The sequence below is a fragment of the Hyperolius riggenbachi genome, chromosome 3 (assembly GCF_040937935.1).
Source record: "Hyperolius riggenbachi isolate aHypRig1 chromosome 3, aHypRig1.pri, whole genome shotgun sequence".
NCBI lineage: Eukaryota > Metazoa > Chordata > Amphibia > Anura > Hyperoliidae > Hyperolius > Hyperolius riggenbachi.
This window is the reverse complement of record NC_090648.1, coordinates 492,362,628-492,387,303: the sequence shown is the minus strand read 5'-3', so window position 1 is coordinate 492,387,303 and position 24,676 is coordinate 492,362,628. Positions and strand designations below refer to the sequence as shown.

The 24,676-nt window shown below is 45.9% G+C and overlaps 1 protein-coding gene across 1 annotated transcript in view; it reads right to left on the bottom strand.

Moving 5' to 3' along the window:
- ATXN10 (ataxin 10) overlaps window positions 1–24,676 on the bottom strand; it is a 184,679-nt gene that overhangs the window by 34,345 nt on the left and 125,658 nt on the right. Inside the window, exon 10 of the mRNA XM_068273079.1 lies at window positions 5,000–5,063. Within this exon, the coding sequence (XP_068129180.1) occupies window positions 5,000–5,063 (64 nt within the window). The remainder of the gene's footprint in view (window positions 1–4,999; window positions 5,064–24,676) is intronic.

Sequence of the window (24,676 nt, the reverse complement as noted above, 5' to 3'; positions counted from 1 at the left end):
ACAGAGTAACAGCTTATACTGCACATACTGGAGGTAGCAGAGATCAGTATACACTGCAGCTAGTTTACTATCAGTACAGGCACAGAGTAAAAGCTTATACTGCACATACTGGAGGTAGCAGAGATCAGTACAGGCACAGAGTAACAGCTTATGCTGTACATACTGGGGGTAGCAGAGATCAGCACACACTGCAGCTAGATTACTATCAGTACAGGCACAGAGTAACAGCTTATACTGCTCATACTGGAGGTAGCAGAGATCAGTACACACTGCAGCTAGTTTTCTATCAGTACAGCCACAGAGTAACAGCTAATGCTGTACATACTGGAGGCAGCAGAGATCAGCACACACTGCAGCTAGTTTACTATCAGTACATGCACAGAGTAACAGCTTATACTGTACATACTGGGAGCTGCAGAGATCAGTACACACTGCAACTAGTTTACTATCAGTACAGGCACAGAGTAACAGCTTATACTGCACATACTGGAAAAAAAAGCAGAGATCAGCACACACTGCAACTAGTTTACTATCAGTACATGCACAGAGTAACAGCTTATACTGTACATACTGGGGGCAGCAGAGATCAGCACACACTGCATCTAGTTCACTTATCAGCACAGGCACAGACAGCTACTAAAACCTGTGTCAGTATTATGTAAAATAATAATAATGACAATGGGAAAAAAAAGGTTTATAACGGAAGAAAAAAAATTATGATATTCGTTTGTTACTAATGTTCTATTCGTTATCCTTACTACACATTCAAATCATTATATCATACGTTTTTTTTTTCCCTTCAGGTTGGGTTTAACAGTACAATCCCTCAAACTATCTCTGGCATGATCGATCGCGTGCCCTTAATGCAACCTTTTCCACAATGAACAATCCTTCTATTGATCCAAACTTAGGAACGACTCTTTCAGTCTCATCGCATTGCTTATCATTTTCTCCTCCATTGCTGGGCTCGTGTGGTTTGTTTCAGATGGATTGCAATGAACGGATTGGACGGTTGATCGTTCTGGAAATTGTATCAATAATAAAGGGGCGCCTTTAAAGTGGACCTGAACTCTTGCACAGGACAGAAGGGAAAACATAGAGAAATGCACCCTGTATGTATTTAGAGAGCTTAGCCTGTCTGATTTCCCCTCATCTGTGACTAATCACAAGTGTAATTTGATCTCTTAGCTGTGTCAGCTGGTTGCTTCAGCAGAGCAACTAATTTGTAAACACAAGATGTTAACCCCACGTCTGCTTCCATGAAAGCAGGAAGTAGGCACAACACAGATTTATTGCAGGATTTATATCAGCTCTAACAATGTTTTTCTTTAATAGTTATCATGCTGTTGCTTATCTTTTAGAGCAAATAGGAAGTTCTGAGTTCAGGTCTGCTTTAAGAAAACGACAGGCAAACCTACGATCGATATAGCTCTTCCACTCTACCAAATGACGTATAAAAATCGTAACTGCCCGCAGACATTCAGCAATATTTGGGCACCTTGGTATAACAACATCACAGCAGCTGGTTTCAATCCTGTACTTTAAAGAGAACCCGGGGTGTGTTTAAAGAATGTTATCTGCATACAGAGGCTGGATCTGCCTATACAGTCCAGCCTCTGTTGCTATCCCAAACCCCCCTAAGGTCCCCCTGCACTCTGCAATCCCTCATAAATCACAGCTGTGCTGTGAGGCTCTGTTTACATCTGTAGTGTCAGTCTCAGCTGCTCCTCCGCCTCCTGCATAGCTCCGGTCCCTGCCCCCCATCCCTTCCCTCCAATCAGCAGGGAGGGAAGGGATGCAGGCGGGGACTGGAGTTCTGCAGGAGGCGGGGAGAGCAGCAGACTGACACTATAGAGATAAACACAGCCAGCTCTGACAAGCTGTTTGTCAGCAGCGTGGCTGTGATTTATGAGGGATTGCAGAGTGCAGGGGGACCTTAGGGGGGGTTGGGATAGCAACAGAGGCTGGGCTGTATAGGCAGATCCAGCCTCTGTATGCAGATAATATTCTTCAAACCCACCTCGGGTTCTCTTTAATACCTCTAATTCTTTTTTCTTGGCATCTGCTAACTTGGACCACTAGAGCTATTGGTTTTCGGGGGCGGGATCTGGGGGTGGGCTCAGAGTCTTCTTTCCTTCTTTTTCTCACTTCTTCTCTTCTCCTCCTCTTTTCCTTCCTATTGTTCTTCTAAGATCTCCTGCCTTTTTCTTTGACAGCACTGCTTCTCCTACTCCATGATATCCTATCACTAATACAGGTGTTCACTATACATCATGTAAGCCTAGTCAAATATATACAGTGGGCTGTATAGTAAATATAATGAATATAATAACATTACTTGTACATGATGTCGCTGCTGATGTTATACTGTCATTAATGTAATCTCCTGCATGTGGAAGTACAGTGCTGTTAACTTCTGTATCTTGTTCTTATTCTTTTTAAAGGATACCCAAAGTGACATGTGACATGATGAGATAGACATGTGTATGTGCAGTGCCTGGCACACTAATAACTACGCTGTGTTCCTTTTTTTCTTTCTCTGCCTGAAAGAGTTAAATATCAGGTATGTAAGTGTCTGACTCAGTCCTGACTCAGACAGGAAGTGACTACAGTGTGACCCTCACTGATAAGAAATTCCAACTATAAAAACACTTTCCTAGCAGAAAATGGCTTCTGAGAGCAAGAAAGATATAAAAAGGGGAATTTCTTATCAGTGAGGGTCACACTGTAGTCACTTCCTGTCTGAGTCAGGACTGAGTTAGCCACTTACATACCTGATATTTAACTCTTTCAGGCAGAGAAAGAAAAAAAGGAACACAGCCTAGTTATTTGTGTGATAGGCACTGTACATACATATGTCTATCTTATCATGTCACATGTCACTTCGGGTATTCTTTAAAAAATAAAAACTGGTTAAAAAAAAAAAAAAAAAGAAAGAAAATGATAGGCATTGGATAAGAGTGATCCGATCGAACGGATCACTGCTAAGGAAGTCGGCAACACGAGATACCGCCACACGCGTCAGATTTCTGTCGGATCCATCACAAATGATTGTTTCAGCAGAAGAAGTGTGAGCGCGGTTTTCGGTTTTATCCCGCATAAAACAAAGAAAGGAAGAGATCAGACAAATTTTCAAGGGAAACCCATTTAGGAAAAAAGAAAGAAAGGCTGAAATTGAAGGAAAAGTATTCCTTCTTTGCCTCTGGGTTTTCTGCTTGGCTGAGCAGTCTTCATGCCAAAGAGGCAGAAAGAGTAAAATAAACAGACTCAGGTCCTCACATTGTCTTTCCTGGCCGAGGCGCAGATGCCATTGTTGTAGAGCGCAGAAGCTGGGTTGGGGTTAGCTAGAGCCACAATTATACAGGCAGCTGCCAGACGGCCTGGCCAGGCCTGATCCGGAGCAGCTCAGCAGACAGGAGGGGAGATGTATACCATACATAGTGGGATACACTGCCGTCCCAGCATGCCTCATTCATCGTCTACTTATCAGCCAATCGCGATAGACTATGGTCTGCTGAAAATTCCTTGGACAAAATGGAATGTTTAAAGGGAACCTGAAGTCAGAGGGATATGGAGGCTGCCATATTTATTTCCTCTTAAAGGGATACTGTAGGGGGGGGTCGGGGGAAAATGAGTTGAACTTACCCGGGGCTTCTAACGGTCCCCCGCAGGCATCCTGTGCCCGCACAGCCACTCACCGATGCTACGGCCCCGCCTCCGGTTCACTTCTGCAATTTCTGACTTTAAAGTCAGAAAACCCCTGCGCCTGCGTTGCCGTGTCCTCGCTTCCCCTGATGTCACCAGGAGCATACTGCGCAGGCACAGACCATACTGGGCTTGTGCTATACACTCCTGGTGACATCAGCGGGATCGAGGACACGGCAACGCAGGCGCAGGGGTTTTCTGACTTTAAAGTCGGAAATTCCAGAAGTGAGCCAGAGGCGGGGCCGGAGCATCGGTGAGTGGCTGCGCGGGCACAGGATGCCTGCGGGGGACCATTAGAAGCCCCGGGTAAGTTCAACTCATTTTCCCCCCGACCCCCTACAGTATTCCTTTAAGCAATACCAGTTGCGTTTCCACGGAAATACCACTGCGACCAGCCGCCGCGTATCGGCGTTGGCTGGTCGTTATGCAGCAGGAGCAGGATGGACGTAGGACTACACTTCCCATGATGCCTAGCAGTGGCTGCTCACACCTCACTGCACAGAATGATTGCTTTCTATATTTATAACTAACCAGCAAGCAGGGTTGAGTATGGCATTCTATATAAGATTACTACAAAAGCCTTTTTTACACTATAAATCACAATGCGATTCCGACCCAATTTTCACTGGATGCTGGGAACCCAAGGAGAAAAAAGTGCAGCATGCAGGACTATTTATAATTGTATTGTAATCATATGTAGTGTAATAGAGCCCTTATTGGTGTATAAATGTGTGCCCCGCTAGCAGAAAGAAAGCAAAATTAGCATGACTCCGCCCACTACATCGGCAAATATGGAAAAGTCCATAAGCAAATTCCTTCTATTTTCTTAAAGCGGACCTGAACTCAGAACTTCCTCTCTGCTCTAAAAAGATAAGCAACAGCATAATAACCTTTAAAGAAAAGCATTTCTTTGTTGTGCTGATACAAATCCTGCAATAAATCTGCAGTGTGTCTACTTCCTGCTTTCATGGAAGCAGACATATTGTTAACATCCTGTGTTTACCAATTTGCTGCTCTGCCATGGCAGAGCAGATTCCTGGGCTGACACAGCTGAGATATCAAATTACAGGGGTGATTAGACACAGATGAGGGGGAATCAGACAGGCTAAACTCTATAAATACATACAGGGTGCATTTCTCTGTTTTCCTTCTGTCCTGTGCAAGAGTTCCGGTCCACTGTAAAGTGGAAATATTAAACAGTATAGAGAGCCTCTCAGAGCAGTTTTCCCCTCAGATACACAACTTCTGATCACAGGAAAGCATTTTCCTTGTACGGCAATGGGTAGAAGGATACAGGGGTTGTTGTCATCTATGGTGCAGTTGTCCAGGATGAGCGGAAGGCCGTCAAGTTCATAAATCTGGGAGTAAAAAAGAGAAATATGTTACAAACAAATTTACTATTTAGAGAATACAACCAATAGAGGCTCCAAGAAGGATAAAATACACTAAAAGCTATTTAAAAATGGGAAGTCGTGGTGGACTTGCCGCCCCACTGATGACTCGGATAGTCTGATTAAAAAAACTTAATTGTATACTCAACAATGCAACGCATTTTGCAGGTTTTTAACCCACTTCTCCGGGCAGTTTAATTGTAACCTCCATGCCGTGCTTGCTAAGAGCTTGTATTAGTCTCTATAGCATTGCACTGTGCTCTGTCATTCTATGGAAGGATTAGATTGTGGGCTCCTCTAAGGACAGTCAGTGACATGGCTAGGTACTCTAATGTGCTGCAGAAGATGCCCGTGCTATATAAATACATAACAATAATAATATGGTAGGACATTAGACTAGGACAGTGATGGCTAACCTTGGAACTCCAGCTGTGACAAAACTACAAATCCCATCATGCCTCTGCCTCCCCGAGTTATGCTTAGAGCTGTCAGAGTATTGCAATGCCTCATAGTACTTGTAGTTCCACCACAGCTGGAATGCCAAGGTTAGCCATCACTGGACTAGGACTATGGTAGGATTAGATTGTGAGCTCCTCTGAGGACAGTCAGTGACATGGCTATGTACTCTTTAAAATGCTGCAGAAGATGTCAGTGCTATATGAATACAAAATAATAATAATAATAATAATAATAATAATATGGTAGGACACAAGACTATGGATTATGAGCTCTTCTGAGGACAGTCAGTGACATGACTATGTACTCTGTAAAGTGCTGCAGAAAATGTCAGTGCTAGATAAATACATAATAATAATAAGGAAGGACATTAGACTATGACTATGGTAGGATTACATTGTGAGCTCCTCTGAGGACAGTCAGTGACATGACATCTATTTGTAGGGATTATTTCCACCAGGTCCAATTAATTTTTTTTATCAAATCCATCAAAAATGAATCAGTCGGATATGTTGGGAGCAATCTTTGTCCAGGCAGATTCAACCAAATTAATTAAAGAGAACCAGAGATAAAGCACCCTCTTGTATTTTACCTTATAAATCAGTGGGAACATGACAGTAAACACCTAATCTGCTCTTTGTTTCATTGTTCTCTGTTTAACCTTTTCGGGACCATGTGAATGAGATCCTACGCCGCACTTGTGGCTGTTCTAGCCTGATGCGGCGTAGGATCTACGCCGGCCCGCAGTTTCCGCTCCCGACGCGATCGTGCGCACCCGGAGGGGGAGATTAAGCTGTCATATGACAGCCGACATCTCCCCGGAGTGATCAGCAGCCATCGCGTATGGCTGCTGATCACATGATCACTACGATCGCCGTCGGATCGTAGTGATCAGTTTGAGAGCTGCGGCAGCAGGGGGGAGAAAGAAGAGGATCCACTCACCTCCCTGCCGTTCCAGCGACGATCGGCGCCAGCATCCGCTCTGGCCGGCATCTCCGCTTCATCTGACGTCAACGCCGGGTCCCGGCTTGATGACGTCATCAAGCCGCGACCCGGAACTGCTCGTCAGACAGAACGGAGATGCCGGCCGGAGAAGAGGGTCCCGTGCGGCTCATCGCTGGAGCCTGGAAGGTAAGTGAAGGCTGCGGGCAGAAGGGGGAGGCACAGGCCACCATGGGGGACACCACTCTAGCCAGCCACACACGGGATCCGGCCGCCTGACCCCCCCAAACGCGCGCACCCCCTTCCCGCGCAAAATGCCTGGTCCTTAAGGGGGGGTAGGTGGCCGGTCCCGAAAAGGTTAATCTGACTGTTACCACCTCCGATAAGAATCCCCAACTGAGCATTCAGTCTGGCTTTGCTACGGAATGATTATAGCTGAGTCTGTCTTCTCTGGTGTCTTTTCAAGCCCAAGCCTGCCCCCTTGTGGCTCTGCTATAATGACTCAGCTATAATCATTCCCGGCAAAGCCAGACTGAATGCTCAGTTGGGGATTCTTATCACAGCTGATAACAGACACTTTTAGCAGTGAGAATGAAACAGAGAGCAGGGTAGGTGTTTTCTCTAATGTTCCCACTGATATATATGGTAAAATACATGAGGGTGCTTCGTCTCTGGTTCACTTTAAGGTGGCCACACACGATACAATAAAATGATCCAATTTTACGGCAATTCGATAAAAATGATCAGATCTCCCGAAAAAATCGAAAGCTTTTCATTCGAATGAAAAATCTGATCGGATTTCCCGTTTTTTTTATTTTTACCTATCCGGAATGCCAGATATTTTTCTTCAATTTCTCTAAAGATTGTATGGTGTGTGTTAGATTGTCAATTTATTAATATACACACCCTAGCAATTTTTTCAGAGTTTTAAGTTTTTTATCATAATTGGGGAAAAATTGAACATAGGTGTGCGGTACATTGGTCATATTTTTTTGCAATGTTACAATCAGTCAGAAAAATTGATTGCAATTCTTAAATTGATCAGATATTTAAAAAATTGTATGGTGTGTGGCCACCTTTAGATACAAACATAATTGCAGCGCCCTGCCTTAAAGGATACCCGAGGTGACATATGACATGATGAGATAGACATGTATATGTACAGTGCCAAGCACACTAATAACTATTCTGTGTTCCTTTTTTTCCCTTGCTCTGCCTGAAAGAGTTAAATATCAGGTATGTAAGTGGCTGACTCAGTCCTGACTCAGACAGGAAGTGACTACAGTGTGACCCTCACTGATAAGAAATTCCAACTATAAAACACTTTCCTAGCAGAAAATGGCTTCTGAGAGCAGGAAAGAGAAAAAAAGGTTCAATAGTTCATAGATTTTAGCTCCGGCATACTTCAATGAATGTGTCTTTGAGCAAAAACAATAAAACAGTTAAAGCTTTAAAAAGTAGATTTAAACATAAAATAAAACTGTGGAATGTCTTAAAAGTCATTTTTAGGAGATGGAAGATACAATCGTTTATTTCATTCGTTTATTTTCGCCTCGGTTGTGTGCTTTAACACTGGAGGGTTTGATGATTCCTTAGCGCGCACTTTCGTCCTCTCGGCGAGGATACAGCAGCCACACAGTGACACGTTACCCCACGCTGGTGGAGAGGCCCGAAGCTGAGCGATGCAGACATCTCGCGGTCGCTGCGTAAACAATCCATAGTCCCGCCCCTTCGCAGTGACAAGCCGCAGGGCCGCTCTAACCGCATTTATTTTATCGAAGGCCTCTCAAGTGCTGTCCAAATACCTCAATGAAAGACCGCCACCCTAGCAAAAATGTGAAGTACCCCGGGGGATTGTATGAAGAACGCCACCTCCGCCCCGCCGAGCGGCGGGGGAACAATCGCTTGAAGTGCTACACATATTCTCAATTAGCTGCGAGTTTGTGCATACCAATTACAGGGCCATTCGCCTTTCAAGACTGTTTGAAAGTTGTGCAAAGGAAACACTCCCTGGATAATAATATCAATATTGGTTCAGCCTCGGGTCACAGAGGATAAAGGCTTTCTTTCATATTTTTTTGGTGGGGAAATTTTTAAGGCGTTAAGTAGTAAAGAGGACCTGTCTAAAAATGAGAGATTGCCCAACAGAAACTCCAGTGAACAATATTCATATTGATTCTCTCTAGGAAACCTCGAGTGAAAGGGCTACAAAGGTTGCTGCTAAAAGCCGATGTTTCTCCATCATTCCTCTCCGTGCAAGAACAACGGGGAACGCAGGCGAAAATGCAGATGTGGGGGTTCTACGACGGCATTCACGCTAGCGTAAGATGTCGACAGTCATTGGAGTGGCGCTTGGCTGACGGTGCTGGCAATTGTCGTAATTGCCAGAAAGGGACAGATCTATTAGCACAGGAATCTGTGTGTGTATGGTTTCTAGTAGATTTGTTCGCACATGACTGCTAGCAGTGGCTAAGGCTTGCAAGGTGTGGTTGAGGGCGACAGCTTAGTTTTATCCTCAAAGAAGGCTGCTCTGCCTCTGGATTTGGTCAAGAACCGTCAGGACTTGTGTCTGCTGTCTTACCGTGGGGGCAGGTTCTGACACTGCCCTTCTCTGCCAAATCTCTCCATTGGCTACCTATTACCCAAATGATCCAGTTTAAGCTCCTCACTCTATCGTAAAAAGCTCTACATAAGCTGTCACCTCCTTACATTTGATCATTATTCTCCAGATACTATCCCACCCGGAACCTTCGCTCCTCCTAGGAGAACCTCTCGTCTTCTAACTTGATCACCTCCTCTGTCTACTGCATCCAGGACTTCTCACAAGTATCATCTCTCCTTTGGAACACTCTCCACCAGCCATCATGCTCCAATCCTGAAAAACTTCAAACGTACCCTCAAATCACACCTGTTCAGACAATACTATCATTTCCATTCGGTAGCATTGGAGGTTCATCCGTTAACCCCCTCAGTCTCCTTCCCAGCCACACAGAGAGTATAAAGGTAGGACTGCACTGGAGAAGTCCCCCCCCCCCCCCCCTTTCCCTGCTGCTCCCAGGGGCAGTCTGAGACCAAATTCTCTACTGGAGGCTCAGTCCAGACTAAGTCCAGTGTAAGTGTTATAGATAGTTGTTCTTTGGATTCAAGTTCTCTTCATCTACTGTGCTCCTGAGCCTCGCCCTCCTGCTAAACTTTCCTTGTTCACTGGTAAGATGGTCATGTGACTGTTATCATGTGACAAGTCACCATCATGCCAGTGAACCGAGAGAATGTTGGAAGGAGGGCAGTCACTAATGATGAAAGAGGATTGAGAAACCAAGCAAGTAATTGATATATGCAACCACCACCCATCCTTTTTTCCCATCCAGTCATGTATCCAGGTACCTAGCAACAAATACCCTCTACAGCTGCCCAGTAACACTTCCTGCCCACCCAACAACATCTAATGGGCCCCACCCATCCTCTTCCTCCTCTGGTTATGTACCCAGGTGCCTAGCAACAAATACCATCTACAGCTGCCCAGTACCACTTCCTGCCCACCCAATACCATCTAATGGGCCCCACCCATCCTCTTCCACCTCTGGTCATGTACCCAGGTGCCTAGCAACAAATACCATCTACAGCTGCCTAGTACCACTTCCTGCCCACCCAACACCATCTAATGGGCCTTACCCAGCCTATTCCACCTCTGGTCATGTATCCAGGTGCCTAGCAACAAATCCCATCTACAGCTGCCCAGTAACACTTCCTGCCCACCCAACAACATCTAATGGGCCCCACCCATCCTCTTCCTCCTCTGGTCATGTACCCAGGTGCCTAGCAACAAATACCATCTACAGCTGCCCAGTACCACTTCCTGCCCACCCAATACCATCTAATGGGCCCCACCCATCCTCTTCCACCTCTGGTCATGTACCCAGGTGCCTAGCAACAAATACCATCTACAGCTGCTCAGTACCACTTCCTGCCCACCCAACACCATCTAATAGGCCCCACCCATCCTCTTTCACCTCTGGTCATGTACTCAGGTGCCTAGCAACAAATACCATCTACAGCTGCTCAGTACCACTTCCTGCCAACACAACACCATCAGGTGGCTCCAGGTAGCCAGCACCTCCTCCTCCATTCATGTACCCAGCAACAAACACCCTCTGCTGCTATCCATCACCACCCCAAACTAGAACCTACCCCTAACACAGACAGTTCTCTGGGTCCTAGACATTCCAATACTGAAGCATCTTCTACTCAATGCATTCCCAGGATCCACTGTGGGCCAATGTCTCATGAGAGGTTCCTACAGCGAACACTGCTATTCCAGCACAGGAGATTTGGGCGCAGCCGGCGCCACCATAGACCGTAATAGGAATTACGGCTATATCGGTGCGTAGCGAGTAACTTCGGCGCCGTCAGAAGACGGAGCTGAAATTACTTTTTAAACACTGTAATTTGGCCTCCAGCAATTGCTGGAAGCCGAATTATTTCATTCCCCACCATCCACGTGGACCTGGAGGGGGAAGAGTATTTAACGTCGCCGGGAACTTGTACAGAAGCAGGATAAGCCATACCGGCTGTATCCTGCGCCCAAGTCTCCCAGTGGTGATTTCTCACGTACGCTCCTACAGGGCCCGCTTGACACTGATAGACTGGCACTTTGTATGCCCTCTGTACAGTGGTATAGCTAAGGAGCTATGGGCCCCGATGCAAGCTTTACATTGGGACCCCCCCAAGCACTCTATACATAACAATTAATACAGCGCACCAAAACCTGCCAATGGCAACTACAGTGTCAGAGGTGCAAGAAGTGGATGGGGAGCAGTTTGTTAATGATTACCACTATTCAAAGTATCTATAGAAGTGATTATTATAAGCACAGGACCAATAGAGAGCTAATTCTGTAGTTGAGGGAGGGCCCTATGGGACCCCTCTGGCCCAAATGCCCTGATGTGGTCGCAACCTCTGCACCCCCTATTTCTACGCCCCTGCCTCTGCATTGGTGATGGGAGCACAGCCTGATGGAGAAAGCTAGTGTGAGGTCATCCTTTAATTCCTGCTCCCTTTGCCGCAGTTTACCATTCAGCCTTCGGGGATTACGGCGTTGGTACACGGTAATCCCCATCTGGCAGCCGGCCAAACTGGAAGTGACGCTCACTTCCTGTTTTTGGAATGCGGAAGTGGGCGGAAGAGTATGCACGCCACACCGCCTCCATCATTTGTAAAAAAAAAAACATGAGTCGCCATAGACTTACATCACTTCCATCCCGTCGCAGATTGCCGCAAGCCGACGCAAGAGCCCCACGATAACGTAAGTATTTACTAGCGTTAAATGGGGCACTTCTGATGCACCGCGGGCAATGTGATTTAACCCATAGACTTACATTGCCCTGCGGTAGAAGTTCGGTAAAATGCTGCAACGCCCCAGTGTGGAAGGAGCCTGAGGGAATTCTGAAGGCATTCAGTTCTGCGGTAAAAGGTAACCTTTTGGATTGGTTGGTGAGTCCACACGCACAATACAATTTCAATTGTATGTACAATCGATACAATCTGTGATCTCATATAGAGATCAGGAAAGCTGCCACCAACTGGCGTTAGCGTGCAAATAGGCAAACTAAACAAATCTAACGCTACTAGTCCTGTAGAAAAAAAAGGTTATTTCAGCAACCTTTCTAGAGATAGCAAAATATCACAATATCAATTAAAGAGACTCCGTAACAAAAATTGCATCCTGTTTTTTATCATCCTACAAGTTCCAAAAGCTGTTCTAATGTGTTCTGGCTTACTGCAGCACTTTGTACTATCACAGTCTCTGTAATAAATCAACTTATCTCTCTCTTGTCAGACTTGTCAGCCTGTGTCTGGAAGGCTGCCAAGTTCTTCAGTGTTGTGGTTCTGCTATGAACTCCCCCTTCCAGGCCCCTCTATGCACACTGCCTGTGTATTATTTAGATTAGAGCAGCTTCTCTCTTCTCTCTTATCTTTTACAAGCTGGATAAATCATCCTCTGAGCTGGCTGGGCTTTCACATAGTGAGGAATTACAGACAAGGACAAAGCTGTTTGCAGGAAGAAAAGAGCAGCCTGACACTTCAGTGCATGAGAGATGCAGGGGGAAAGAAACACACAAATGATCTCTTGAGATTCAAAAGGAAGGCTGTATACAGCTTGCTTGTGTATGGATGTATTTTCTATGTGTGGACATACTGTACATCAACCTACTTCCTGTTTTGGTGGCCATTTTGTTTGTTTATAAACAAACTTTTTAAAACTGTCTTTAACCACTTTTAATGCGGCGGGGAGCGGCGAAATTGTGACAGAGGGTAATAGGAGATGTCCCCTAACACACTGGTATGTTTACTTTTGTGTGATTTTTAACAATACAGATTCTCTTTAAAACTGTTATTGTAACGTTTCCTCCGAAAAGCAGAGATATTCAGTACAAGCACTTGGACAAACTAATTTAATTGTTTATTTTATATTAAAGGCCAGGAGTCGCACCATGTGACAGGTGAGCCCGCAAAACTCACCACGGATTCTTAGGGAAATCAAACGCCATTACCGCCGTGCACCCAACTGAGCCCTTTCGAACATGATCTTTCCAGCATGCCGGATTGATTGTGACTATTGATTCAGCCAGAAATCAACTGGATGGCCATGTGGGGGGTATTTATTGATCTTAGCTATCCGGATGTAAACGCAGAAAATCAGGGCACTGTAAGACAAGAATGGAGGCAATATAATGGAGAATGTGATGGCGGAAGTGGATGGGGGTGGAGGCCCCTCCATAACTGGAGCACAGTGGTGTAGTGGTTAGCGCTCTCGCCTTGCAGCGCTGGGTCCCCCGGTTCGAATCACAGCCAGGTCAACATCTGCAAGGAGTTTGTATGTTCTCCACGTGTCTGTGTAGGTTTCCTCCAGGCACTCCGGTTTCCTCCCACGTTAAAAAAACATACAGATAAGTTAAAAATAAACCGTAACCAAGAAGTGAACTTTATCCCAATCAGTAGCTGATACCCCCTTTCCCATGAGAAATCTTTTCCTTTTCTCACACGGATCATCAGGGGGTTCTGTATGGCTGATATTGTGGTGAAACCCCTCCCACAGTGTGATGTCAGGACCATGGTCCTGACAGTTTCATGTCATTGCATTGTGGGAAATAACAGCAGTTTCCAACTGCCAAAAGAGCAAGAAGCATCTCCTTCCAGTGACATCACCTGCCAGCAGTAAAAATGTCACCATGTGGTAAATGTCAGAGTGTAAATCAGGGAGAGGAAAGATTTTACAATGGGCAAACAATCATTTATACATAATTATTGTAAAAATGAAGCACTTTTTTTTATTACATTATTTTTACTGGAGCTCCTCTTTAAATAAATAAATCACATTGACAGCAAACTGCCCCTTTGTCTAAAAAAGTTTTTGAGGGCCCCGTCATGAGGTCTCTTCAGCACAAAGCAGCGTTTTACCGCGACGTCACTCCAGTGGAAGGCCGCAGACGTACCCAGGCTAGAGAGGCTCTCACGAGCGTTTGACGGGCAGGTGCGGCCGAGGAAAATATGCTATTGATGATATAGAGCAAATATTATTTTTATTACGCGTGCGGCTTAGAAGATTACATTAGCTGCATTAAGCGCATTCATTCCACCAGCCAAAAGCACATGTTGCTGCACGGACTTGCTTTCCAAATGGTAGCAGCGATCAGGAACCGCGCTGTCAATCTTCAGAGTAAACACCGCAGAGAAAATCTCCTGTGATGTGCGGCCGACACAGACGGCAAGACCAAATCAGGCGAGAGCCTATTTATTCAGGAACACTCCATCAGCCATGCTCTGCTCCACCCTAAAGTGCTTCTTCCATGATAAGACAACAGGAGGCGTCATCAGAGAAGTATGGGTGGAAGGAATTCAGCTTATTCGCGTTTTGGTCATTACGATGGTTGTGAAGAGTTCTGGAAATCTGTAGTCATGTGATCTTCATCCTCGCATTGCTGTAATAATGAAGTTTATCCTGTCCGGGGGACAATTAAAGAGGAACTCCAGTGAAAATAATGTAATTTAAAAAAGTGCTTCATTTTTACAATAATTATGTATACATGATTTAGTCAGTGTTTGCCCATTGTAAAAGTTTTCCTCTCCCTGAATTACATTCTGACATTTATCACATGGTGACATTTATACTGCTGGCAGGTGATGTCACTGGAACGAGATGCTGCTTGCTTTTTTGGCAGTTGGAAACAGCTGTAAACAGCAATTTCCCACAATGCAACGAGGTTCACAGACAGGAAACTGCCAGGACTATGGTCCTCACAGTTTGTAGAGGGAGTGGTTTCACCACAATATCAGCCATACAGCATCCCCTGATGATCGGTTTGTAAAAGGTTTACACTTTAATGTAATCCCAACTATACAGTAAACATGATACAATTAGCAATGAGTGAAAAATAACACAATGCTAGATAAGAGGTGTGGAGAAAGGTCGACGATCGTTTCGTCCACTGGGCTTCCTCAAGACCGTATGAGAAAGTCTTGAGAAAGCCCAGTGGGCGAAATGATGTTCGACCTTCCTCCGCACCTCTCATCTATCATTATGTGCCTTATAAGTATTGTGGTATATTTACTCATTGCTGATTGCATCGTGTTTTTACTCTGAAGATGAGATTCAATAAAAGTGTTGAAGTTTATGACGAGTGCTCCTGGATCCATTATTCTCCTGTTGGATTGGACATTTTTATTCTGCCTGCCCTGCCTACTGTTTGGCACAGGGGAGGGATGGTCAATTAGGTGCAGCAGCTTGCATTGGAAGTCTGTATTTAAGTGTTAAACATCTGAAAAAAGTTTGTTTTGGGGCGGAGGTTAGGGTTAGGCGTCAGAAATGGGTTTACTTTGGGGTACATTATAGTGCCTCCAATGTAAACCCATTCCTGGCGTCTAACCCTAACCTTCACCCCACTAGGAACCTTTTTCAGATGCCTAACCCTAACCTCCACCCCAATGAAATCCGCTTACCACCTAATCATAAACCTCCACCCCAATGTAAATCCATTCCTGACACCTAACCCTAACCTCCACTCCAATGTAACTCCTTCCTGACACCTAACCATAACCTCCATCCCAATGTAAACCAATTCCTGACACCTAACCATAACCTCCATCCCAATGTAAACCAATTCCTGACACCTAACCATAACCTCCATCCCAATGTAAACCCATTCCCGACACCTAACCCTAACCTCCACTCCAATGTAACTCCTTCCTGACACCTAACCACCACCTCCACACCAATGTAAACCCATTCCGGACACCTAACCATAATCTACCTGACAGTAGAGCATGGACCAATTTTTTTGCCATCTTAATCTCTGATGTAAATAAGGATATATTTCTTCCACCTTTGCTATGTGTCTGAGTTATCTGACTTAAAAGTCCCTCAGAATAACAAATGTTTGCCCAGTAATCTAAGCATTATTAAAAAAATGGGGAAAAAAAACATGTTTGCTTCCTGTAAGAGACCCTATATGGAGATCTCTGAGGCTGAGATCACAGATGTGGGAGTGGTCCTGTGTCTCTACAGTAATATGGCGGTCTCAGAGAATGACATCACAGATGTGGGAGGCGTCCTGTATCTCTGCAGTAATATAGCATTCCTGGAGGATGACATCACAGATGTGGATGGCGTCCTGTGTCTCTGCAGTAATATGGCGTTCTCGGGGGATGACATCACAGATGTGGGTGGCGTCCTGTGTCTCTGCAGTAATATAGCATTCCCGGAGGATGACATCACAGATGTGGGTGGAGTCCTGTATCTCTGCAGTAATATGGCGTTCCCGGAGGATGACATCACAAATGTGGGTGGAGTCCTGTGTCTCTGCAGTAATATGGCGTTCTCGGGGGATGACATAGATGTGGAAGGTGCCCTGTATCTCTGCAGTAATATGGAGTTCTTGGGGGATGACATCACAGATGTGGGAGGCGTCCTGTGTCTCTGCAATAATATGGCGTTTCCAGAGGATGACATCACAGATGTGGGTAGAGTCCTGTATCTCTGCAGTAATATGGCCCTCTCGGAGGATGACATCATAGATGCGGGAGGCATCCTGTGTCTCTACAGTAATATGGCATTGTGGGGGGATGACATCACAGATGTGGGAGGCGTCCTGTATCTCTGCAGTAATATGGCGTTCTCGGGGGATGACATCATAGATGTGGAAGACGTCCTGTATCTCTGCAGTAATATGGAGTTCTTGGGGGATGACATCACAGATGTAGGAGGCGTCCTGTGTCTCGGCAGTAATAAGGCGGTCTCTGAGGATGACATCACAGATGTGGGTGGAGTCCTGTATCTCTGCAGTAATATGGCCCTCTCGGAGGATGACATCATAGATGTGGAAGGCGCCCTGTATCTCTGCAGTAATATGGAGTTCTTGGGGGATGACATCACAGATGTGGGAGGCGTCCTGTGTCTCTGCAATAATATGGCGTTTCCAGAGGATGACATCACAGATGTGGGAGGCGTCCTGTGTCTCTGCAGTAATAAGGCGGTCTCTGAGGATGACATCACAGATGTGGGTAGAGTCCTGTATCTCTGCAGTAATATGGCCCTCTCGGAGGATGACATCATAGATGCGGGAGGCATCCTGTGTCTCTACAGTAATATGGCGTTGTGGGGGGATGACATCACAGATGTGGGAGGCGTCCTGTATCTCTGCAGTAATATGGCGTTCTCGGGGGATGACATAGATGTGGAAGGTGTCCTGTATCTCTGCAGTAATATGGAGTTCTTGGGGGATGACATCACAGATGTGGGAGGCGTCCTGTGTCTCGGCAGTAATAAGGCGGTCTCTGAGGATGACATCACAGATGTGGAAGGAGTCCTGTATCTCTGCAGTAATATGGCCCTCTCGGAGGATGACATCATAGATGTGGGAGGCGTCCTGTGTCTCTGCAGTAATATGGCGTTCTCCGGGGATGACATCACAGATGTGGGAGGCGTCCTGTGTCTCTGCAGTAATATGGCGTTCCCGGGAGGATGACATCATAGATGTGGGAGGCGTCCTGTATCTCTGCAGTAATATGGAGTTCTTGGGGATGACATCACAGATGTGGGTGGCGTCCTGTATCTCTGCAGTAATATGGTGTTCTCGGGGGATGACATCATAGATGTGGGAGGCCTCCTGTATCTCTGCAGTAATATGGCATTCTCAGGGGATGACATCATAGATGTGGGAGGCGTCCTGTGTCTCTGCAGTAATATGGCGTTCCCAGGAGGATGACATCACAGATGTGGGTGGGGTCCTGCATCTCTGCAGTAATATGGCGGTCTCTGAGGATGACATCATACTTGTGGGAGGCGTCCTGTATCTCTGCAGGAATATGGCCCTCTCGGAGGATGACATCATAGATGTGGGAGGCGTCCTGTGTCTCTGCAGTAATATGGCGTTCTCGGGGGATGACATCATAGATGTGGGAGGCGTCCTGTGTCTCTGCAGTAATATGGCGTTCCCGGGAGGATGACATCATAGATGTGGGAGGCATCCTGTGTCTCTGCAGTAATATGGCGTTCCCAGAGGATGGCATCACAGATGTGGGCGGCATCCTGTGTCTCTGCAGTAATATGGCGTTCCCATAGGATGACATCACAGATGTGGGTGGCATCCTGTGTCTCTGCAGTAATATGGCGTTCCCGGAGGATGACATCACAGATGTGGGTGATGTCCTGTGTCTCCGCAGTAATATGGCGTTCCCAGAGGATGACATCACAGATGTGGGTGGAGTCCTGTGTCTCTGCAGTAATATGGCATTCCCGGAGGATGACATCACAGATGTGGGTGGAGTCCTGTGTCTCTGCAGTAATATGGCGTTCCCGGAGGATGACATAAGAGATGTGGGTGGCATCCTGTGTCTCTGCAGTAATATGGCGTTCCCTGAGGATGACATCACAGATGTGGGTGGCGTCCTGTGTCTCTGCGTTAATATGGCCCTCTCAGAAGATGACATCATAGATATGGGTGGCGTCCCGTGTCTCTGCAGTAATATGTCGTTCTCAGAGGATGACATTATAGATATGGGAGGTGTCCTGTATCTCTGCAGTAATATGGCGTTCCCGGGAGGATGACATCATAGATGTGGGTGGTGTCCTGTATCTCTGCAGTAATATAGCGGTCTCAGAGGATGTCACAGATGTGGGTAGCGTCCTGTGTCTTTGCAGTAATATGGCGTTCTCGGGAATGACATCATAGAAGTGGGAGGTGTCCTGTATCTCTGCAGTAATATAGCCGTCTCAGAGGATGTCACAGATGTGGGTAGCGTCCTGTGTCTTTGCAGTAATATGGCGTTCTTGGAGGATGACATCATAGATGTGTGAGGTGTCCTGTATCTATGCAGTAATACAGCGGTCTCAGAGGATGTCACAGATGTGGGTAGCATCCTGTGTCTCTGTTAGTAATATGGCGTTTCCAGAGGATGACATCACAGATGTGGGTAGCGTCCTGTGTCTCTGTTAATAATATGGCGTTCTCAGAGGATGTCACAGATGTGGGTAGCGTCCTATGTCTCTGCAGTAATATGGCGTTCTCAGAGGATGTCACAGATGTGGGTAGCGTCCTGTGTCTCTGTTAATAATATGGCGTTCTCGGAGGATGACATCACAGATGTGGGTGGCGAGGGGCCGGTGGAGGTGAAGTCTCGCTCTGGGCTGGCTCTATATTCCTCAGCTGCAGTGTCATGTCTTGTCAGTTTCCAGGAAAGGCTTACAGATCGGGCATGCAGCCAGGCATACCTGCAGGTGAGATGTGCCCAGGTGCCAGCACATGACACTGCCTCTGTATCCTGCAGCTTAGCATGCTGACTGATGTGAGCGAGTTAAGCACACCAGCATTACCTCCTGTGTGTGTGTGGCTCTGCCAGGGATGGAGCCGCGGCCAGTCCTGCCATGTGAGGCCCAACGGCACGGATTCTGCTGCATTAACACTTATCTGGGCAGAGATGCCAACTGGCAAATAATACTGTGGGTAGCACAGAGGACAAGTAGTTAGCACTCCTACCTTGCAGCTCTGGGGTTCTGGGTTTAAATACTACCAGAGACACCATAAGCAAAGAGATTGGTGTTGGTTTCTTGTGCAGTGTTGAAGGCTCACCAGTCACATGCCGGCGTGAATCATGGCCTCCTCCGGTGTTTGGCATCATCATGAGAGCCTGTACCATGTGACAACGCATGTTGTGACTTCCTACGCTGGTTGCACATAGAGGCAGATGTATCAAAGCATTACTGACAGTTTTTTTCTTTTTAAACAGTTCTAACTAGCAGGGGGGACTGTTCTGCATGATAATAAGAAAATTCCTAAATCCTATGTAATAGCGGCAGTTTAGCGTGGATTTCTAGAACTGCACTACAGTTAAAAAAAATGCAAATCCATCCCTAAAGTGCTTAGTAGCAATTCTACAGATAGTGCAGCAGTGCAGGCTAGGCATGATTTTTGAAGTGCTCCTCCCCCTGCTGAATTCTTCGGTCCGAGGCTGCCGGTATCAATACAGCAGATGTGTTGGTTACCTCAGCAACAGTATTTCCCTCACACACTGCACTGACTGAGAGACCTACCTAGCTCCTCCTATTTTACAACAGTTTTAGAAGGAATCTGCACTATCTAGTGATTTCTTAAGATGTCTGAGAAAGTTCTGCATGGATTTCTAACAACCTACCAATATTATGTCTCAAAAACGCTTGATAAATGTCACCCATATTTGCGGTGATGCCGGACCCGAGATGATGCACACAGGCAAAGGGATGGTGATGACACATTTACACTTGGGGGGACACCGACTGAGGGTCCGTCGGTCATCGCAATGTCAATCACCATTACCGCTGCACATGTGAATGAGCCCTGATTTTCCAGGATTCCAACCAGATCCTTTCAGCCGATTTTGGCTAGAAATAATTTGTAACATTAATTGATTGGCCATGTCACGATATTGTTTCTCCTCTGATCAAATAAAATTATTGGAATGAAAGGTTGGTCGGCCCACAAAATTGGGTGATGTATGGACACTTTAATTGTGCTCACGCACGGTACAATTTTTTCATTTCTTTTTTTTCGATCAGACAAATTCAACCAATCATTCCGTTTGGTCAAATAGTTTTTAAAATTAATTTCGAAGGTACCATACACAAATGTTTGATTTTTCTAAAAATTTAAAGAAAAACGATTGAATATGAAGAATTTTTTTTTTTTTTATCTAATAGCATTTTCTTATACAACCTACCATACGCTATATAATTTCACAAATAATCACTCAGATTTTTTCAACATGTCTGATCAGATTTTTATCAAAAAACTGAATCATTGTTCGTCATTTTCTTGATCGGAAAAAAAAAGAAAAAAAAAAAAAAAAGATTAAACTCTCACTCTATCCCATCGTTTTGGTCGCATAAACGGGAAAATTGAACATTTTAATTGTACTGTATATGGGGACCATGAATCAGAGATGACAAGGTGGAGGGGTGAGTACAGAGTAATGAATGAAGATGCATGGTCTATGGCCACCTTTTAGGGTGATTTGGTGCTAAAGAAAATAATATTTCGATCTGATTTTTAATCTAGGATATGATTAAAGGCAGCAGCACTTCTAGAGACGTTTCTTTAGACTCGGATCTCGCTTGCGGCGGATTAGCGGGAGGGGACATTGGAATGTCCACTCCGATGATGCAGCTTTAGCCCGGGGAAGATGCGTTACCCCATATGCTATATGGGGGAACGCATCCGAATACCTGGGATTATCGCGCAGTGTTCTCCCCAGGAATTTTTTCTAGCTGGGTGGTATGAAAATGTAGCCGGGTGGCATGAAAAAGTAGACGGGTGGGGCAAGATGAGAGAATGCAGGGCCGGTGCTTCTGTGTGCAACTCTGTTTACAGAATAGGAGGAGGTGAGCTGGTAACAGCTGGGTGGTCACCAAAACTAGCCGGGTGGAGCACACAGTCACGGATTGCACAGAAGTGTGGTCCACTTACCGCAACGCATCCTACAGAAATAGGATCTGTTCTGTCTGTCTGGCAATGAGTTGAGAACGGACAAAAAATGTTTAATCGACACTCAAGTGGGAACAAAGCCTAAAGGTGGCCATACATAAGGCAACTTGGTGGCCAATCGACCATCAAATTTGATTATGATAATTGGAAGAAAATCGCTGCCGCCAAGTGCAATCCCCAATCGAAAGTGCGCATTAATTGGTAAGACATGCTGCAAGATGTAGGGCCGACTTGATCGATCGTGAGCGTAGCAGTAATGGCGAGCATTATTGGGATGAGTGACTAACGCAGCGAAACCCTTGGCGCCACCCCCCCTCCCCCCATGTGTACTTTGCCCGCCCGGTGCCCAGAGCACTATACATTACCCGTCTGTGGCTGTCGCTTATCCTCCGCTGGCCCTGGGTGCTCTCCTTGCCCCATGTGTGATGTCACACATGCGCCTGCGTCGATGGCAGCTACGTGGGGCGTGTTTATGGAGCAAGGAGTGGGCATCAGGGGGTGCTCATTACACATTAGGAGAAACAGCATCTGCCAGGCGAGGCGGCAGATGCAGCGTCACAAGGTCGATTCCTGACCGATTTCCGCATGAAATTGATCAGGAATCGTCTTGCGGTGTATGGGCAGGCGACAGATCTCTCGCTAACCAAATTCGATTAGCTATAGATTTGTCTTGTAGTCGAATCTGCCCATCATCACCTGATTGATGTATGGTTACCTCCACACCTTTGTTTTGTACATTGCAGTGGCGGCTTGATAAGAGTGCCCTGCTCGGTCCTCCAATAACTGATAAATAAGATCAAACCTGGATGACAAGGATTGTGCTATTTAGTCTCCGGACCCAGCGCTCTAGAGAAGGGAAGTCAGCTTCCTGCCAGTGCGTCGTAGTAAATCTTCCCTCGGCTTGGAGAGATCTTATCTGTGTGATATGCAGAAGATTCATTCCTTCTTATTCCCTGCTTGTGATTTATACGGTTGGCCAAGACGTATTTTGTCTCCAAACCATGTATAAGTAATGATGTGTGCAAGCCGTGGCCTCCTCCCTTGTGATCCCCCCGGGGGGCCTGAGAGGACGAGCTTCCACACGACTCCGCACAGTCAGGAAAATGCCCTCCGGGCAAGCAGACATACTATTTTATCAAGGTAACGTTCAATTACTGCCAGCTCCATTTTACGTGCTTGGCAGCATGTGAATCAACGAATGTGCACAACAGACATGGAGCGAAAGAGAAAGAATTCCATCCCAGGACGGCCACTGACACACTCCAGGGAACCAGGGATGAACGTTTCACACAAAATAAACATATCAGTTGATAGCTTGTAAAGAATAAATGCTCTACCTGATAATTTTGCCGCTCTGGTGTGCCTTTTTTAGTGTTTTTTTATCCATTATTGCTCCAGGAAAAATCAAATATGGCCGCCGGCTCATATCCCTTCTCCTTCCGGGTTATATGAGTTGTTCTGGATGTGCTGTCTATGCTATATGAGACTAGGTTGCTATCTAGGCTATATGAGAAAGGCTCATCTGTGTGCTTTCATTTTGGTATGATGTACTGTAAGAAGTGTCTCTCATAGGAATGAAACTGCAGTCAGTATCTAGTGCACACAGAGCACACAGGGATCATATTGCAGCCACAGAGCTTCTCTCTCAGTAGGAGCAGCCCCTCCCATGTCATCACAGCTCTCAGTATGCAAAGCAGGAAATCTAAGCCAGGAGAGGGGAAGGCTTGGGCTTGAAAAGACATCACAGAAGAGTGACTCAGCTATAATGATTCCAGGTCAAACCTCGACTGAATAGTCGGTGGATTCTTATCACAGTTGCTAATAGACTAATTAAGCAGATAACAATGAAACTAAAAGCAGGGTAGGTGTTTACTGTCATGTTCTCACTGATAAATGTAATAAAATACATGAGGGTGCTTCGTCTCTGGTTCTCTTTAAAGAGAGACTGAAGCCTTTCAAAATACCTCTTTTTATGCTGCAGGCTTCTTCATCAATAAAGCCCAAGCTGATTCGCCGCAGGGACGCAGCAGAACGAGGGCTTTATACCTTCCCAAATCCTGGGGCAAAATTCCACGACTTTCCAGGTCGTGGATTTTGCTGCCCGGGGGAAGCAGAGCTTTGGGCTGTAGCTCTGCCTCCAGTACAGTCAATCTTCACAGAGTGCTGCCTCTCCCCACCCCCCTCAGTGAAAGAAGACTGAGAGGGGCGGGGAGAGGCGGAGATCGGCGTAGATTGACGTGAGTAGAGGCAGAGCTATTGCCCAAAGCGCTGCCAATACCCGGAAGGAACCCCAAATCTTCCCTTGGGAATTTCGGGGGGATTAAGATCTCATTCTGCCGCGTCCCTGTGACGAATCAGTTTGGTTTACAATAATGAAGAAGCCTGCAGCATAAAAATAAGTATTTTGAAAGGCTTCAGAGGCTCTTTAAAGGGAGTCTGAAGCCATTTAAAAAAAAAAAAAAACAGATACTCACCTAAGGAGAGGGAAGACTTTGGGTCCTATAGAGCCTTCCCGCTCCTCTCTCGAACCCCGCATTCCAGCGCTGGCTCCCCCGTAAGCAGTTTCCGACTGGTGGGTCGGAGACTGCTCTCTGCCACTGTGGGAGGCTTTGAAAGTCTTCCGGCTCTCAAAGACGGCCTGCTCCGTACTGCGCATGCACATGCTCTCTTGTGCACTCGCGCATGCACAGTATGGAACCGCCCATCTTCAGAAGCAACTGGGCTCCTGAAGACTGTTGAAGCCTCCCGCAGGGCTGTTGTAAGTTGTTCTTTTTTTCTTTAGTTACAGTAACAAGCTTATCTCAGCATGTAAATAACACAGTTTCTTATTTCAGGACAATATGACCAGAAGGTAATCATGCCACCTCTTTTTCATATCTCATTTCTCTTAACAACTTCCCTACTAGGGGTTTTTTCGTCATTCTGGGCCAGAGCAATTTTCATATGTCAGCGCTCCTCCCATTCATTCGCCAATAACTTTATAGCTACTTATCACAATGAAAGGATCTATTTATTGTCCAGCGCTGCGTAATATGTTGGCGTTTTATAAATACAATAAACAAATAAATCTATAGCTTGTTTTTTTTTACCACCAATTAGCCTTTCTTTGGGGCGTACATTTTCCTAAGAATTATTTTATTGTAAATGCATTCTGATGGGAATGAGAAAAAA